At 38.0% G+C, this 18712-nt stretch overlaps 1 protein-coding gene across 1 annotated transcript in view; it reads right to left on the bottom strand.

Moving 5' to 3' along the window:
• Positions 1-18712, bottom strand: part of ROBO2 (roundabout guidance receptor 2) — an 882996-nt gene that overhangs the window by 60704 nt on the left and 803580 nt on the right. The window contains exons 15-17 of the mRNA XM_025895584.2: positions 12203-12434; positions 6404-6528; positions 3471-3642 (exon numbers count right to left, since the gene is read on the bottom strand). Coding sequence (XP_025751369.1) covers positions 3471-3642; positions 6404-6528; positions 12203-12434 — 529 coding nt within the window. The remainder of the gene's footprint in view (positions 1-3470; positions 3643-6403; positions 6529-12202; positions 12435-18712) is intronic.

Here is an 18712-nt window from a genome sequence, read left to right as displayed (position 1 = left end):
ACCAAAGCAGTGGGATGGTGGGGAAACAGGTAATTTTTGCACTACTTCAGAGGCAGCTGTGCTGCCATGGAGAAGAGCAGGCAGGGACATGCTTCGAGAGACTGGCTTTGGGAGGTGATGCTCCTGGACTCAAGAAAAGTACAAGTTCTGTCCAGAAAAGCCTCCAAAACAACTGAGGATCCCATCTTCTTCTGTAAAGTCAGAAACCAGTCTTTTTAAAATGGAGAATGTGAGAGTAAACCACAGAGAGCCTGTGGAGAGCTTTCAGTGGGCTTTACTCTCTCCCTCTCTTCTAGGAGAAGATGCAATCTGCCTCCAAATTACCTTCTCAAGTTCACAGTCTGGCTGCTTGCTCTTACCCTTCTGTGCCTAGCAATTACAACTGCAAAAGTAATAATTCATTTAAATGTCAAAATAACATATGCTTTGTGAATTTGACGACGGAAAAATAAATAGATACAGATGAATGTTACCCGCTGACGTTTGATGAAATTAATATAAGCGTTGGGGGTTGGGGAAACAAAAGGCATTAGTTTTATACTTCTTTATATAATATTTAAGCAGAAGTAATAAATATGTCATCCAAGGTACCAGTGCAGTACTATTTCATATACTGCAGGTGTTTCTGTAACAATGCTGTCAGTTCAACTAATTAGAACATAGACAAGGGAAGTGTGCGACCTGTAACGCTCCATTGTTCCTGAAGACAAAAACATAATGAAATATAATGTCTTCCTCCCATTGGAGAGTAATGAAGAACAAAACTAATTTGTTGGACCAAAAATTAATTAGACACATCAGATTCGATTGTACCTATTACTGTGAAAGTTTGCAGCTGTTCCTGATATTATTATGCCAATGATGGAATGTAAGAGTGAACAGGTCAACTGATGAGGAGAAATAATAGCTATGGCATTAACCAACATTGCTGTTATCTCCATTTTTGTTTCTGTTTCTCCAGTAGAAAAATTTTTACCATATCATTAATGATCATAAAAATTTTATTCTTGATTCTCTTTTAGTGTTCCATAAAATTTTTCAACATCCTGCTTGAAGTATGGGCACAGCACTCCTGTAACAGTGAGACAATTTCTAACTAAAGAAATAATATACCTCCTACTGCTCCATATTCTCCAGGTTTTATTTTCTGGATTGTCACAGGTCTGTTATCTAGAGCTGCTCTGGGAAGCCAGTAATTGATTATCCACCATGAAAAACAGTTATTTTAAGGAAAGACCTCCTTAGAAGAATAAATCCTGTATTTAAGAATAATATTTTCCTTTTTTATACACTGGACTCTGTATTTCATGACAATGAAAGTTGCAATGCTTAGAAACATAGCTTAATTCTTCTGCATCACTGACCTACTCTGTCCATAATTCAGCATTTCTGGAGTTGCCCATTCTGTTTGCAAGCTGTTCTATAGTATAGCTAATCAACAGGCCATATAGGACTCCATTATAATACAATCATTCATTAATGTTTTCACATTCATTAAGATGTTTTGAGGTTTATTCATTAGCTCATTTTTAATCCATCCAATTAGTTTTTTTCATTTACTTAAAAAAAAAATAAAAATCCTGTTTTATGTTTTTGATTCCCAGTCAAACACTGAATGGTACCAACTCAAGTTTTCCAGAAATGGTATTGCTTAAACACTGCTGCCTTTATCAAGCAAATTTATAGTCTGAGAAATAGCTCTCAGCAATTAATAATAAAAAAGGGGGTCTAAAGAAAAGGGAGACAGACCATATATGTAGTAACCACATCCAGCTTTGGGCCACCAAAAGGGAAAACAGAAATGAGGACAGAAATATAACCCAAACAGAAAGTACTCTCCTTTACTTTTAATGCAAAAGACTCTTAAATGTGCAAAGATGCCACCAGACAGACTTGTTGAAGCAGATATTCTGGGATCATTTTAGGAACAAATAAATATCACTAAGATTAATGAGATAAAATTAAGTCTCTAAATGCCAACCAATTTTTGTCTTTTCTTACTTTATTTACATCCTTAACATCCCTTTCCCTCTTCTGGCAGCAATACAGACCTCTCCACATTTAACTCTTGATTATACCAGTCATTTTTTTTGTAAGGAAAAATTCATGATGAATGGCTGTACCCAGATGTGAGGCTGAACATTCTGGGAATCATCCAATGAAGACCTTTGGTGCAAGTTTACCTCATATCAAATGACACAAGGCTACTCATGTACTTAAAATGCAACACACTTATGTGCTTTGCTGGAATAAGTGTAGTGCCTAGTTAGATTATTTCCTTAGTGAAATAATAAAAGGAGCTCCTGCTCAAAGTGGATGCAGTGACAGACTAGTCTTACAATATCAATTATTGACACAGAGGACCAATATCCAACCCTATTAGGTGATTTCTTATTTTCAGTTCTAGAAATCTTTTTTCCCCCTTTTCTTTCGCGTATCTTTGGCTGCCTTTTTCTAAAACCAGTGCTACCTTCACCTCTACTCTTGTATTTCTGTCTCCAGTGACAATATATTCAAAGTTGAAGTACTCTAGTTTCTGTTTTGATGAGTGGGGAACCCGAATATCATTAGGGGATGGCCTTTTCTAAAGGTCTATACATAACAGAATAGTCCATCTTTGGGATGGTGTGTTGACAACATTTTCTAGAAAGAAAATATTTAATAACAACAGAAGTCCCACAAACAAACAAAAGTATATTCAAGTAATAACTAAATTAGGTCATACAGATAAAAGCAACAGAATTCCTGTATTATGTACTCAAAGGAGGTACTGCTTTGCATAGCTCAGTTCAGGTTTGCTAATTATTGTTACTTCTCCTATTCTTCCATATTGTTCCTGCCTTTATGTTTTATACTTAGGAAAAATTTCAGAAGAAACACAATCTGTGTTTCCCTCAGGTCAGGAAATCAATTCTGCATGGAAATCACTACTAAGAAATGACCATTCCAAAGGCAGGGATTATAATGCTACCTTTGCTCTCTATTTTGTCTAAAGGCCACTTACTCTTTGTCAGAGGACACTTGTCTGCTTGGGATACCTGAGAAACACTGACTTCAAATGTTCAGAAAACAACCATAAACAGTGCCTTAGGCACCAAAGGGATGAATAAGGCAATATTACAGTCATCTTAGCAGAGGGAAAAGGGAGCTCAGGCTGTTAGTGCCATAAATCCGTCAAGTTGCAGAAGTGGTAAAATCATTAAAACCCCCACATTAAGCCAGTTCCACTAGACAATCTGCATTTTCTTTTATGTCTTGGGAACATACTTCCTTCCAATGGCTACAAGAACTCTTCATGAAGGGAAGACACAACACCAGCAGGCAGTGGGACATTAAAAGCTAAGAAACCAGCTCTATTCAAATCTTATCTTTTGCTCCGTGGATTTTTACGCTTCCAGAAGTGATTTATGAAAGAAAAAAAAAAAAAAACAAAACAGGCAAAAAAACCAACAGAACAGACAATCACTTACCAATTATTATGGGCTGTGGCTCACTTTTTACTCCCACACCTGCACTGGTGCTTGCAGCAACTTCCACGCGGTACTGAATACCTGGATATAGGCCACCTATTACTACAGACCGAATGGCTGCATCTACTGTTTTGTTGATATGAAATCGAGTCTCATTACCTAGGCACCAGATCTGGGACAAAAGTTGATGTGTTAAAATAGACGAAATTCTTCACACTCACACAATCGTGCATAGATATGACATATCAAAGCATTTCATGACAATCACTTATTTCAGGCTTCTTAACAGTGGTACTTTCCGAGAATAGCTGAAATTAGAATGATTTAGCTCAGCAAACTGTGCCAGATTAGCACAGGACCAAGCCAGCTGCAAAAACTGCATGTAAATAACTCTCTGGACTCTGGCTCTCCATGGAATGCAAATTCTGTGGTTACACTTCTTAGAAGCCCAGACCAGATCATCCAAGTGAAAAAGATGTTATATATTAACTAAAATCTTGTTCAGTAACATGAACCTTCATTACCACCAAACCTGTCCTTTAAAAAACCCACATTTTTTCCTTTCGGATTTTCCACTGAATAGCAAAAAGACAGCAAATAACATGAGAACAGGTTAAAACACTTCTTAAAGAACTAAAGAACAAACAATTTTCAAAATTCTTTCCAACTTCCTTTGGAATTTATGAAATGGAATAAGTACAGACTCACTTTTTACTGCTGCCTTTGTGATTACTTACAATGTTTAGGAATCCAGATATCAGTTCCTGATTCAATTACTATCTAATTAAACAGGAAAACCACCCTATAATCTCAACTGGCATTTTGTGATGAGAACTCTCTATGATTTCAAAGTGCTACATCTGTCTCTGCTACTTTTTCATAGGCCTCTCCAGAGAGGTTTCAAAACCAAGACCTTCTAGGGATACTTCTTCAGTTAATGTTATCTGCATATACCGCTTCTGTATTATTTAAAAATGCATTTACTACCTCTCAAGAAAATCAATGCACAAATACATCACATGTACACTCACATAACAATAATAGCAGAAGAAAGCACTACTGCTGGAACCACTGTCAGCAACCAACTGATGCATCTAACAACAGCAATGCTATCTTTACCCTTATTTTTGACCCTGCTTAGTGTTTTATCACACCTTCTCTTTTTCTTTCTTTTTTTTTTTCTGTGAAACACTGAGAAAGATTTGAAGGGAAAAAAACTCCTCTGTTTTCCTAAGCTCAATGAGATCTGATTTGCAGGCCAGAATGAATTAGGGTGAGAAACTGTTGCATTCATTCCTTTTCTCCTTATCTCTCCTGGTCTTAGTTTACAGCAGCTATGAGATGCCTCTAATTAAAGGCATTTAATTCATAAATGAATTTACAGGTGCTCCTATGCTTGAAGTAGAATCAACAGATCTACCTTCAATTTGTCAGAAACTGTACTGTGAAACCTCATCAGACATTTTTTACTCAGGGAAATATTAAACTGCAGCACAGTCCCAGCAGCCAGCTCACTAATCAGGCAGCCACCTAATCTAACACAGAAGGGATGTAATAGGTAGTGACTCCAGCTGCTTTTATACACAGCCCAGAGGTCTGAGCACTCACCTGGAACATGGCTTTTATTAACCATCAGCCCTCTTTGTTTCATATCTACATATTTTGTGGTTTAGGAATGTACTTTACCTGTTTGCTTGTAAGCCCTTGACAATTTATATTGACTTATATTGGAGTCAGGACCAAGATTAATTAAGCCACGAGATAATTATTAATTGATATGAAAATTAGATCAATAAAATACTGGGATTAATAAATCTTGATATTGACTGGAAGCAAAACAAAGGAAGCCCTATGCTAAACATAAATATTGTGAGTATTTACTGCAACCCTCTGACCAGGCAAAAAGGTGGAAGAAGTTGAACCAATTAGTCGATTTAAAAGTCAAGCACCTTCTCCCTTCTTCATGCTGTGTTCCCTCAAGGTACCCCATGGCCAAAAAAATTACACCTTTTTGTGTGAAATAAGCTGCACCCACCACTTCCACCCTTTGTGGAAAGCAGCAAGAAAGCTGCCCTGCACTATTTCAATTAAAAATTTCACACTTGCTGTATAGGTCAGCCACAGCAAGGCTGATTTACCAAGCAGTGTGCTCCATGGTCACAGGCCTGCCATAATGCTGAACCTTGCCCAGTCATCTTCTCCACAGTCCTCCAACCCAATAACACTGCATTTCTTTCATGTTGTCAAAATATACTTGTGCCAAAGTGATCTCAGTATGGAATTATAGACTACAAAAAAATTTAAAGATAATATAAAAGGAGTGGATACTTTGAGCTATCATAGCAACAAAGGAAAAGAATATACAACCCAATGGAAACAACTCTCATGTAACAAACTCTGGATAGAGTAGTTCTGTTCAACCTGTTCCTCAGAGCAAACAAGCCAGCATTTTAAGTTGTGAAGCTTGACAGAAACAGTACTTAGAAGAAGCCTTGTATTCTCCCAGAGCCACAGTCCTTGACTTTGCCCTTGAAGTGTTAGGAGTAGTATTTTTGCAGGGGAAAGAAAAGGTATCTTTCCTGCTACCTTTTCTGCCAGATTAAAGGCACTCTAAGACAAGGACTTCACTGCCTGTCTTTAAAGTACAGAAGCCTTTAACAAAAAACTCCTTTCCTTCCACAGCAGGGAAAAGTAAGAAAGAGAAGTACTGTAAACTAGTTGGAAATTACATCTCTCTTCCATGGTATTTTTTATTTTTAATATAACAGTAGTACTGCTTTAAAAAAAAAATCCATAAGCAGTCAGTCTTCTTTCTCCATATAATTACAAGGGCAGCTGTAAAAGCTGTCAGAATCTAAATCCATAAATGTGGCTACTGTTCAAGCAGGCTGTTTCCTTAAATTCACAACCCTTCCATTAGACATCATTTCTACCTTATACTCCTGGATGACTCCATTTTGGTGATCTGGAGGGGGAGGATCCCAGGAGATGCTGATGCTCGTGCTGTTGTGGTTTCCAACTGTCAGGACAGTAACAGACTGAGGAGGGGCACTTGGAGCTACACCAAGGAGAGAGAACAAACAGAAGCAAGACATTAATCCATTTGTTAGAGCATGAAGTCTGCTGAAACCCTGCAAGAGCAAGCAGGCAGTATAGAAAGTTCACACTCCCTGCAGGCCTAGGTATGCACATTTTGCTAGGCACTGTCAATTTTGAAAAATGCCTTTCTGGAGAGAAGCATAGAGCTGAATGACAATGTGGAACTTGTGGCAATGGAGAATCAATACAAATCACTCCTCATTTATTTATATTTAGCATTTCTTAATTTTGCATTGGAACTGGTCTCACTCTTGCCTTTGTTTCCCACAATAAACATGGATAGCTACATATATATCAACTAAGTCACATGTGAAGCTGCTTCATCTGGCCTGAAAAGTGTTTTGGTTCTTCTTTCTCCACATAATAATAATAATAGGATGCTTTTTTGTTTCCTAATCATTCTTCAGGAAGACATTAACAGGTTTAAACATAAAACCTTGCAACTCTGAAGTGGAAAAGGGTTAAAGTGTTCATGGCTTTACATGAAATGTCAGTGAACAGGGTAGGTGCTAAGTTAGGTCAGATATATACTTAGGTCCTTTTTTTCCCCCTAGGCAAATTGCTTTCTCTTCAGAGGCCTGTTCAGTTCAACCATTCACAGCTGTTTGGCTGGTCACTGCATATCAAGGCCAATTCTACAAGACAATTGCTTGCCAGCCCTCCTAGTTGTCTAGAAGTGTGAAAAAAAAATCATAGTTGTTAGTGATCAAGGCTATGCTGGCAAAGCCCCTGTTGCAGCTACACCAGCAGCAGGGTGGTTTTGTTGGCTAAGGACATGTGGATTGGGAAGTGGAGCAGAAGCTCAGTTATGGAAAAGTCCCCTCTGTGAGCATCTGCTGCATCTCCAAGCAGGGCTCTCCCACCATAGCTACAGCTGCCAGTGCAGAGGGCTGGGAATATGGCCCTCCCCAGCCACTTAAAACCTCTTGCAGCCCCCCCTTGCCCTTCCTTTTCTTCCAGGTAAGAGTTGAAACATCACCACAGTGGCAAGATAAGCCACTGAGGTCCAGTGTATTGTATTAAGGTATGGTCCTTGGGGGGAAAAAGTTATTGATAGCAACTGCTCTGAAATGAACCAAAAATCCAACTATTCCATTTATCCCAGTCCATCTACCTAGTCTTCAACAAAACTAACAGAAAGAGGCTAGGAAAGAGTGAACTAATAAAGTGAGTATATATTGATACCTCTCCAGGACAATTTTCCAATTCACAGAAGACTGTTGCTTAGACACCTTTTGTTCCAGGGTGATGTCTTTGTGTTCAATAACTATTTATGGAATTTGTCTTCCATGTATTTGTCATTGCCTTTAATATGATCTTAAAACATTTAATATGAAATATGGATGCCAATTTTGAAGACTTATAGCAGACCTTGTACCAGAACCTAACATATTTATCAGTCCCCCACCCCAGCTTCAAATCTAGACAGCCCTCTGGTTTTGGGCATCTCACATCCTGTGTTACAGCTCCCTGACTCCATTGCCCTGGTCTAGAGTGACTGAGCTCTATGGTAACAGGGCTCTACTCTTATCTTTAACAGATATCCTGAGTGCATGACCATGCTTGGACCACACTTCTCAGAAAAGCCAAGACCTCTGGCATCTCTGTATTAAAGCCTGGCAGGTTTAACACAACCAAGCACAGCCACAGATATCAGAGGTATTCAAGCCTACTGAGCCAATTCAGATTTTCTTATTGTTCCCCATGACCTCTTTGAGACTGGCTGTGTTCCCACTTTGGAAGCTTCTCAGTACTTGACCTGGCACAGGCTCAGGGAGCTGAGCTCAAATCTTTACCCTGATAGCCCTGAAGACTTGGAGTACTCTGTTGCAGGAAGGACATAACTTCAAACCAGGGTATCAGAGGTGGGGACAAGGGACCATACAAGATTATATCAGAAAAAGAAAATATTTTAGACAAAACGTGAAACCCATACTACAGTCCCTGGAGGCTGCACATTTCGACAGCTACATTTTCAGAAGCTGGTTCAGCTGCAAAGCTTGCAGAGCTTGGTATAGTCCTTGTGACCTTGCCTGATGCAGAGAAACAGTGCACTGGAGGGGAGAAATGGAGCTGTATTGTGGACAATTTGACTCTTAGCCAGCTCAAGCGAAGCACGGAAAGGTGGCCTTGGGCTACTCCTTGCAACTGTGCAAAGCATAAAATTGGGGAAGTTAATAGTTGCATTGTGTGTTTTATGGCAAGGGAAATAATTTGCCACACAGTAAAACAATTAGCATTTTACAAGTCTTCAAGATATTCAACAACAAAACCGTGAATAAATGTATGTGTGTGATATTAATTAGTATATTTTAAATGAAAATAAAAATCATAAAAATGGTAAAGCTTAACACTGTATAACTCATTTTTGTTTTTAAGTACAATGGAACTTAAGTACAGTGCTCAAATGTATGAACTTTCATTACTCAAACAAAAAGGGCATTCAGAAATAGAATTTTGTATATAGACATACCTGGGAGAATGGGGAGTGTGAATGCAAAGAAATGTAAAATGAATACCATCCCCTAACATTTAAAGAAAAACATACTGTATTCATTTATTTGTCTTTGCATTTAAATGCTATGAGTATTGTAGTTAATATTCTACCAGTACATGGTGGGGGTTTTTTGGAGGATATGATAACTTGCAAGCAAAACTAAAACTGCAGCTGATGAATACAGCTGAAAGTATCATTTTAAGAGCTGGACTAAGGTGAGGAGGAACTGACAGACAGCAGCTGATAAAAGCTAAGGAGACTTCCATTACCAACTGTCCTATTTTTGTGATGACGAACAAAAGACTACTCCAAAAAGTTATTCCAAGAGAGATTTAAAACAGTGGATGCAACTGAAAAAAAAAGTCATCTGTCTCTAGAGCAAATATGAAGGAAATAGTGAAAGTGATACAATAAAATATTTGATTTAGCTCCTCTTTGTATGTGTGTACACACGTATGTATATAATAGTTCTGCTTTCTCTCTCTGATAATATCACTCTGTAAGCTGGCACCATGATATAAATTAAGCCTCTCGTCTGACACTGCTGCAGTTATTAAACAGATCACATTGAAAAATAACATTTTTAAAACCATTTTCTCATTTCCCTTGCTGCTGGCTTGTGGAGAACACCTTGCCTGCTTCTTGACAGGTCAATTATTCCAGTGCTCAGCTTCTTCTTACAGATATGAAAGAACCCAAATCGCTGCTCATCTTTTCCAGACGCAGCCAAACAGAATTCCATTTGTTACCTTCACAAGGCCAAAGAGGCAGGAGATGGATGGATACTGAACTGTGACAAATGCCTGATCTAGGGGAAAAGTCTAACTGCAGCAAAATTGATTTTTGGGGGTAGGCCTCAGACGTAACATTGCATGTAAAATTCAATCCAGCAGAAAGCTGCCACTACCTCCTGGTCGTACTTTGCCTTTATCAGGGCTATTTGTTTTGATGTCACAAAAAACCTTCCAACACGCGTATCACTCTTCCAAATTATTTTCTAAAAATAGCATAGCTGACATTTTTTAAAAGTCAAGCCTAAAAAAGCTCATTTTCGAAATGGAATCACAGGCAGACACAGCAAGTGGGATACCTTTAAATAGACTGCCATCTTTCTTCGGTGGATGAGAAGCAAACCACTTTCATTAAACATTTAGTCGGTGCTATTTTTGAAATACACGAACACCCATATAATTACAAGAATAACATGAGGAATTAAAGGAAATATCTGTGGAACTGCATCTACCCAATGCCTTAATTTTCCCATGGAAGTACTTAATTTTATCACCCAGAGAAGAGGAAAAAATTTTTACAGGGGCTGACATTTGTCAGGTGATAATACTACATGTTCTAGGCTGACTTTTTTTGAGAAGAGATAGTTGTAAACAGACTCCTTGAAGGTTATATTAATCTACAAAGCATATCCTTGGCTGTGAGTTATACATATCTGTGGGCATGAAATTTTTTAAAATCCTCACTATGTGGAAAGCTATTCCACATGAACAAAGTGTCCTTTAAGGTAAGAAATTACCTGACAGGCTCTGCTGGTAGCTGAGGTTTATAAAAGAGAATGTCATTCCTCAAGTATTTTATAGAAATAGACAGGAGGTAAAAAATCTTCTCCTTTTTTTCAGTAGTTCTTAATTTACTTTTAGCAAGAGACAGTTTAGATGAAGCTAAATAAACATCAAAAATCAATTGAAATTGGACAAGAAGAAAATCTGCTAGTGAGAGGACAAAATCCTACATTTTAACTCTAGGAAAGCAGTTTCACCTGTAGAAAGTTTTTTACAATTTTCTTTTTTTTTTTTTTTTAAAAAAAGCTTTGTTCAGACTGCTGCAAAGATATTCTTTACCAACTGATTTAGGTTTTACTGTTTGAACAAAGAACTGGGAGCCACAAAGTCTCAAATTCCAAATGAGACTTGAGCAATGCCTTCCTACACAGTCTTCTACATTTTGTAGTGCAGTGAATTTCTTCATCCATAACGTGCAAACTCCAACCAAGTCATCTTCAGGATTACTTACATGTTGGGCAATAATCATAACAAATCAAAGAGAAAAGTGAGTAATAAGCAAGTCTGTTCTAGAATTAAAAAGTACTTGGCAATCAACACTAAATTAAACCTCAGGAGACCACTGTAAATGATTAAGATGCACCTTCAATAGGAAGGGAAGAGTGCACTTAGAACCCTTTGAAACCATATGAACATTTTGAAGCTTCACCAATATTTCTCTTGTTTTGAAAAAAAAATATAGAAAAAAATCAGTGAAACAGAGAAAATAATTCTCATTGTTATGACCATCTTGCATTTACAGGAGAGATTCTCCAGGCAAAGGCTGCATTAGATAAGTAGAAAGACAGGTTTCTAAGAGAAAATTATTAAAATTACTTATATCTCACCTCACTCCCTCTACTTTTCAAATCAAAACCAGAAGCCTTGGAGTTCATATGCTTTAGCAAAACTATATACAGGCTGTATGCTACAGATACAAAAGCCTGAACAACTCAGTAGTGTAAACTGTTTACTGTGTCTGAATTCTGCCTGTTTCAGAGAGGCTTGAAAGGTGCTTAAGGAAATCCTCCCAATGGCTGAACAGTGCAGTTTCATGAAGAGTGTGCTAACAGAAACATTGAAGTGGCATCCTCTTGAGACTGGAGTTCCTTCAGACCAGTTAAACATGTGTCCTTCTCTACTCCTCATTTCCCAACCAACTGTTCATCTGCATTATTATCCACTGAGAAAGATGTGCTTAACATCAAACGCTCATCTGCAAATGCTTTCATTTGTTTTTTTTTTCAAAGTGCAGACCAAACCCTTTTATTGCAGCAGCAGTGGTTATAAAAGAATGGCTGCAGCACACACTTTTTGGAAGACCCAAAGCCATCGCTGCATTAGAAGGATGTATCAACTAAAACAATAAAAGACTGACCCGGTGCTTTCTCGTGGAACACTTAAAGCACAAAACTGAACATTGTGTCAAATTCTTACCTCGCCTGTGTATCTAAAAAACAGAAATCACATGGAGGAAAGAGAGCTGAACAAATGCATACACACCATAACCAAAATGGTCACTGTTCCTCTCACCCCCAGTGCTAGGTGTGGAAGCCTGTTGCTTTTCTGGCCGTTTTACCAACCTTCCTCTGTGGTACGAGCAGATTTGGATTCACTGTCCATTCCTTGGAACTCATTGAAATAAGGGCGAACCTTTATTTCATAAGTGACCCCCTTCTTCAAGCTGACGAGGACAGCACTGCGCTCAGTGGGGACTTTGACCTCCAAATTCTGCCACACAGCTGGAGAAGGCAGGCCAGATGTTTGGCGGTACATCACCCTGTAGCCCTGAATAAACTGGGACTGGCGGTCAACCTGGAAATGACATTAAACAATACAGCAATAAACATATCAGAGTTGAAAAAGAAACAACCTGCGTAAAAAGAAAACAAAACGTTTGCCTAGGATACTTTTGCCCTCATCAAAAAGAGAAAATTAACATTTGGTGCTGAATTTAATAATCAAACTGCCTTCTTGTAAGTCACTCTTGATTAATTGTCTGCAAAGTACATTTGTCTCACATTACTTGTTACAGAACATTTCTTTCTGCTTTGCTTTCTCCAGCTCTGTGCATCATGGCAAATACCACCTAAAATCATAAACAAGGCCCCACCCCAGCAATAAATCATGGAAAGGAAACTTTGGCATAAGGCTTGCTGCATGTAAACTTACTGAGCATGTCTTGGCTACTGATGTGCTGAAATATGAGAAGAAAAGAAAAACAAATTCTTCTCAGAAAAGGACAAGTCTTTGAAGATACACTGCATGCTTACAGTTAGTCCACTACTTGGCTCACAGCTCATGGGATGCACAGGAAAATAAAATAAACATAAGACAGATGCAGAGAAAACAAATTCCAAAGACATGTCCTGTTTCTTGCATTCACAGTCTCAGCAGTCTCTTTGCATCCTGAGGTTGTGATGCTTTCAGGCCATCAGATGGAGATGGAATGTTGGTTTTGGTTTATATTTTATTTGTTGCTAGGCAAGCAGAATTCAAGATTGGACCACGCACAGAAGTTTAACAATTTTAATCTATCATAAATATAAATAGGATTTTTATTTGAAGAAAAATTTTACATGTATTTTATCTTGGAGAGGTTGCATGCATTTTTTATCTTGCAGGAAAAACAAAGAAAGCAAACCCCAGTGATTTTAGCTATTATGATGCTTGGATTAATTCTGCCCGTAAAAAACAGTCAAAACAATTTGATGTATAAAACTAAACCAAATCCAGCTGCTTCTGTAGTCATCAAATAAAGAGTAAAGAAAGTGCAGCACAAACAACAAGACTATACAGCTGGGTGTTTGGTAAACCTCTGGGTTATAACCAAGATTCAACAAGTAGGATATCTCTTGTGTTCCTGTCAATTTGCTAGCTCAAAGATATTCCAAAATTAGAGATGCATTTGTTTGACTTCTCTTAAGAATAAATGAATTTAAGGCTGAAAACACAAACCATAGTCTATTATGCTTCTCCTATAATCTTGTTACAGTTTATTGAGGCATTCAGAGGGGACACAGACTCTTAGACATTAAAAAGCAGGGCAAGCAAGAAGAAAGCTTTATTTATGAAAGCAAGGCAGAAATGTCTTTCATCAAAACTGTCACTGTTAAAAACCTTGCAACATATGTTACAACAACATTAAGCTTGCATTTTATAAACTTCTCTACGTTCACTTTAAGTGAATTTATGCACTGAAAGAGGGATATAACTCACAATAATAGCTTGTTAATACCGAAAGAATCAAGCTGTGTTTTTAAGAAGAACATTAAGCAGCTGTTTCCAGATGAAGGGAGTCTGTAAATCAGAGTAAATTGTTTTTATCCATGTTTGACTTTGATTAACTAAATGTTTTACGGACATAAAGACTTCTATGAACCCCGTGTTTACTGCAAAATTCAGCAAAAATAACACTTTCGTGCACTTTGCAATACAGATCCTTAACCTAAATTACAATATAGCGTTATGATGTTTAATAATCAAACATCAAGTTTGATTCTTGCCTAACTTCTGAGTTAGAAGCTACACTGAAAAATGGTATAACTTTCTTAGAACATTCCACTTTTTCTTTGCTGTGTGTTCCAGCTCTGCTGACTGCTGCCTAGTGGAGAACAACTGGAAATTCAGAATTGACGAGGCTGAACACTGTGTGTTGCTACAAAACGGAATGGAAAGTGTTTTGTAAAGCACAAACACAAGTGCACCCACCAACTCACTGAGAAGAACTGGACTCCTATAGTTACACCATATGCCTATAGTGTAACAATTTTGATTGCATTACACTTCTGTATCTATTTGTGTATAGGTAATATACAAATTGCCCATACACGTATTTTCCTCCTAGACTTTTAAGTTCCTAACCTGAAAGACTAAACAATACAAGGGTTATGAAAATAGGCACAACAAGGCTGACATGTTTATGGGTGCTACAAACTAGCTTGATTTGGGGCTCACACAGTTTTCACAGAGCTTTCAATTAGAAGTTAGATTACAACTGGGCTGAGTGATCTGCCCGAATTTCAGATTATTGACAGTGAGTTCACTCCACTGTTTATGCTTAGGGAGGGCAGTGACATAAGAAAATACTATGCATTTTTAATGTATTCTATAAACATCCAGTTGCATTCAAAATCAAGGAGAGGATACTAAGCTCTATCTCATGCCCAGTTAGTCTGAATGAACAGGGCCCTCCTGTAAGGTCAAAATATTGGGAAACTGCTCTGAGGGCACTTCACTTATTTGGAAAGGTGGATTTTTTTTTTTTTGTTTGGTTTGGAGTTGTCAAAATAGTGAAAAATTGCTCTTGAATAATTACATGGACTGACCAGAGACATTTGTGAGGTGTATGACAGGTATGTTTCACATATACATACACTCATACTTTTGTACAAGTATACACATATATACATATATGCATATATATGTATATATATGCATATGTTATGTTTATATGCATATATATATGTTTATATACTTGCACACACAAAGCCTATGACTTAACAGTTTGCTGCATTTTTGTGGTAATTATGTGTCATGCCTACAGCAGGCCACTAAAAAGAAATCCTTATATGCTTAGCAATTAAGAAATTAATTCAACTATGCTGAGCATTAAATATCTCTGTAAGTTTGGTACATGTTCACACGCAGGCAGAGTTGCAGAAACATGCACTGTGACTTGAAAGAATCTAATACTTTCTAGCTATTCTCATTTCTCTCTCTCTTTTTTTTTTTTTGGTAAGTGGTTGCCACTTGTACAAAGTGCTCAGCATTACTTCAGTGTTTGCAGGAACCCTCTGCATTGAAATACTGGGATCCGACAACATTTCTAGTCTTCCCGTGACACTTAAATACTCTTGAATTTGTACAAGCAGCAGTGATACCAACTCAAAAGATCTGCAAGAGTTGCTGATCTAAAGACACACTTTCTCCCTCAAAGGACAGGAGGCAGAAAATGCAGATGCTCCTTAAAAGGCAGAAGAAAGAAGTTTATAGGTAGTTGCTACTCAGCACTGACCTAATGCTTTAAGGTGACCTACAAGTATAATTGGTCCTCTGTGCTCTTTCTCACCCCCTTTCATTATGAGTACATAGTGCAGGAGGTATCTACAAAGTCATTTCTGCAGAACATGAAACTTGTTTTCCCTGCATGTTCAAATCTGCACATGCCCCAGCAGAACACAAGACAGGTTCAGTGGCTATTAGGTTGTTAAAAAGATGGTAAGAAACTCATAATGCAGATTATGCTACAAACATAAGCTCCTCCCAGGCAAACATGCTAATCTGCACCCTAAAGATGTTTTGTAATATGCTCTGTAGCACGCAAATTTCTGCCCCAAAATACCCTAAGAAATACTCTGCTCCCACAGCAATACCCACAGCAATTCTCCATCTGGGCAGAAAAAGCTTTCATGCTGTGCTGAACTCACTACCATGGGCTCAAAGTACTCTCTGGAAATTCAAACTGCACTAGTATTTATCTGTCCTACAGGAACAAGGCACAAAGGGATGATACACTGGAAGACAGTCTAATGGACTTGACTCTTGAAGCTTCCAGTGAAGTACATTCATTTAAGATCTACATCAAATTAAAAGACAGATGAAAATAAATTATCCTTCTGCCTGGTAGCCTCCGAGAAGGCAGTCAGGATTTCAAAGCAACAATTCTTTTGTCATATCGAAGAACTCATTTTTGTTCCTGCTTTGCCACAGGGCTTCTTTCTAATGCAGAAAACATTTCATATCTGGTCACTAATGAAACTTTCAGTTTAATGCCCACTGAGGTTACAAGTGCTGAACCATAGCTGAGGTCAGCTAAAAAAGTGCTTGGAGTACACCACGTGCTCTTGCAATGCAAAATGTTTTGATAAAAGTAAAAATAATTCATGTCCAAGGCTTGCAATCAGCCATTTGATAACAGTGGGCATATCTGACTCCACAAGTCTCTTCAGCAACAACTACCTCTGCACCTCACCTCTCTGTGTGTAAAGTTAGGATAATGACACATTTTTACCATTGTGATGTTAAATTCAGCGCTATTTGTGAAGCACCCAAATGTTACGGTTGAGAGCATGACAGATAAGCAAGCATGTGAGACAAACTAATAATTTTTTATTCAATGAAAGGTTTCAATAGTATGAATTTAATAAGACCTGGCACCGCACAGTGAATAAAGAAGATAAAAAGAAATGTTGAATAGCTCCATGAAGAAGAAGATCCTGTATGTGACCAGATAATTACAGCTATATTTTAATATCTATGCACAAGAGGAATAAATTTAAGTGACAGTGAAAACCTGACTTCTGACATTCCTCTTCCTTTTTTTCTTTTTTCTTTAACACTCACTTTGTAAGCCTGACCTTCCTTCAAAACAGATAAAATATGTGTGTATATGCCTGTGCATATTTTAAAATTGCAACAGAGTAGCAGGGAACTGTTTTGGACATTCTAAACTCAAATTTGAAAACAGAGAAAGAAAAACCAAAACCATCCCACAAAGGAGGAAGAAAGCGGTGTTAATTTGCTGTGTCAGGATGCCAGAAATTCACTAATCCAGGACATTCCTTGGCATTCATTCTTTGAATTGCAGAAAGTCAACACAAAGGGTCTTATGACTCTCATGGCACTTCTGTTCCTTTGTATGATAGCTACACTATCTAACCATTTTATATTAATAGTGTGGTCTTTATTCTCTGGATAGAGTGGGATTTTTTCCTAGAGACTATGGTTAATTAATTGGTTTTGTTCTGGTTGCTGGGTAGTTTCTAATTAGCTGCTTCAGAGATCTTTCTTTGTGTGTGTCTTCCCATGGGCAATTCCAAAATGTCTCTACAGAGGCCTGTGAGCTTGTCGGGTGGCATTGGGTCACTGCTTTGAGGATCTTCCCAATAAGCTGATATCCAGAGCATTCCCAACAATTTACCTTTACCTTACCATGTTTTCTTCACTCATTACTTGTTCAGTAGGGGCACCAAGAGACTCTTTTAGAGGAATATATATAGATATATGTATATATGTATCTCCCCATATACATACACACATAAATACACATACATCTATATTTCTTTATAATATAATGGCATTGGTTACATGGTATAAAACTGAATTCTGTTCATACTGAAGGTTCCTTTTGTAGCATATGCCAAAGCAAGGGCGAGCCTATGAAACTGTATTTCTGATAGCTGCCACATCCAAGAAAGGGTTTAAAGAAGCACCATATGGATGTAACCAAAGTTTACAATTTCTGGCTGCTAACAACCAGAATTTCTAAACTACTGATCCATCTGTTTGGGCGAAAGGGTTTGCTACAAAGGTTAGTCAGCCTGTCCTGGAGGTATGTAGCTGAAACAGAGAGTATTTTTAGAAAGGCAAGCTGCAAATTGACATCATCGAAGGAAAATTGTAGTGACACATACTCTAAATAATCTAAGAAAGATACATTTGTGGGTTTCTCTATTTATTCTAATCTGTACCCTGACTACTGAAATCTGTCAGAACAAGGATGGTGCATAAGCCCCCATAAATATGGCTGAGTTGTGCAAAAACAACAGTAATCCTTATAATACACCATCTATCACCACGCTTCTTATCTCCTGTTGTGTAATCCTCTGTGCACATTAACCTCTTAGCAACATGACATGCAGAAGAAAACCCCTGAGTATTGTGAATACCCCCTTAGCAGAATTCATCCTCTATAAAACAGCAGTTTCAGTGATGTGCAGAGCAGTACTATTTCTCTCATTCTTCCACCCATGGCTCTCCATCCTCTGGGGTAGATGCCCCAAGAGCAAAGCACTCTTTCTGGTGTGCAGTGCCCTGGGAACTCTCTCCTTCTACTGTTACAAATCCTTTGCTTCAAGCCTCAGGAAGGGAAACATAGCATTTTGAAAGCCAAAACACTATATCAGAAATTCTACCCAGTAGTTTGACCCCTCAAATAGAAACGTTGTTAAGTATTGCCAAAAAGTCTTCTATAATGAAAGGATGTTCAGATTGTGGGTAAAGATTATGCTAGAAAACCAGATGCTACACAGTGGATCAGGCATTAGCACCATGTGCTTCTGACTTCACTAAAAGTGCCCTATAGGAAAGCT

Source organism: Manacus vitellinus, unplaced genomic scaffold, assembly GCF_001715985.3.
Source record: "Manacus vitellinus isolate BGI_N305 unplaced genomic scaffold, ASM171598v3 scaffold_34_pilon, whole genome shotgun sequence".
NCBI classification, from domain to species: domain Eukaryota; kingdom Metazoa; phylum Chordata; class Aves; order Passeriformes; family Pipridae; genus Manacus; species Manacus vitellinus.
The sequence above is the reverse complement of the archived record's forward strand: the minus strand, read 5'-3'. Positions and strand labels throughout refer to the sequence as shown.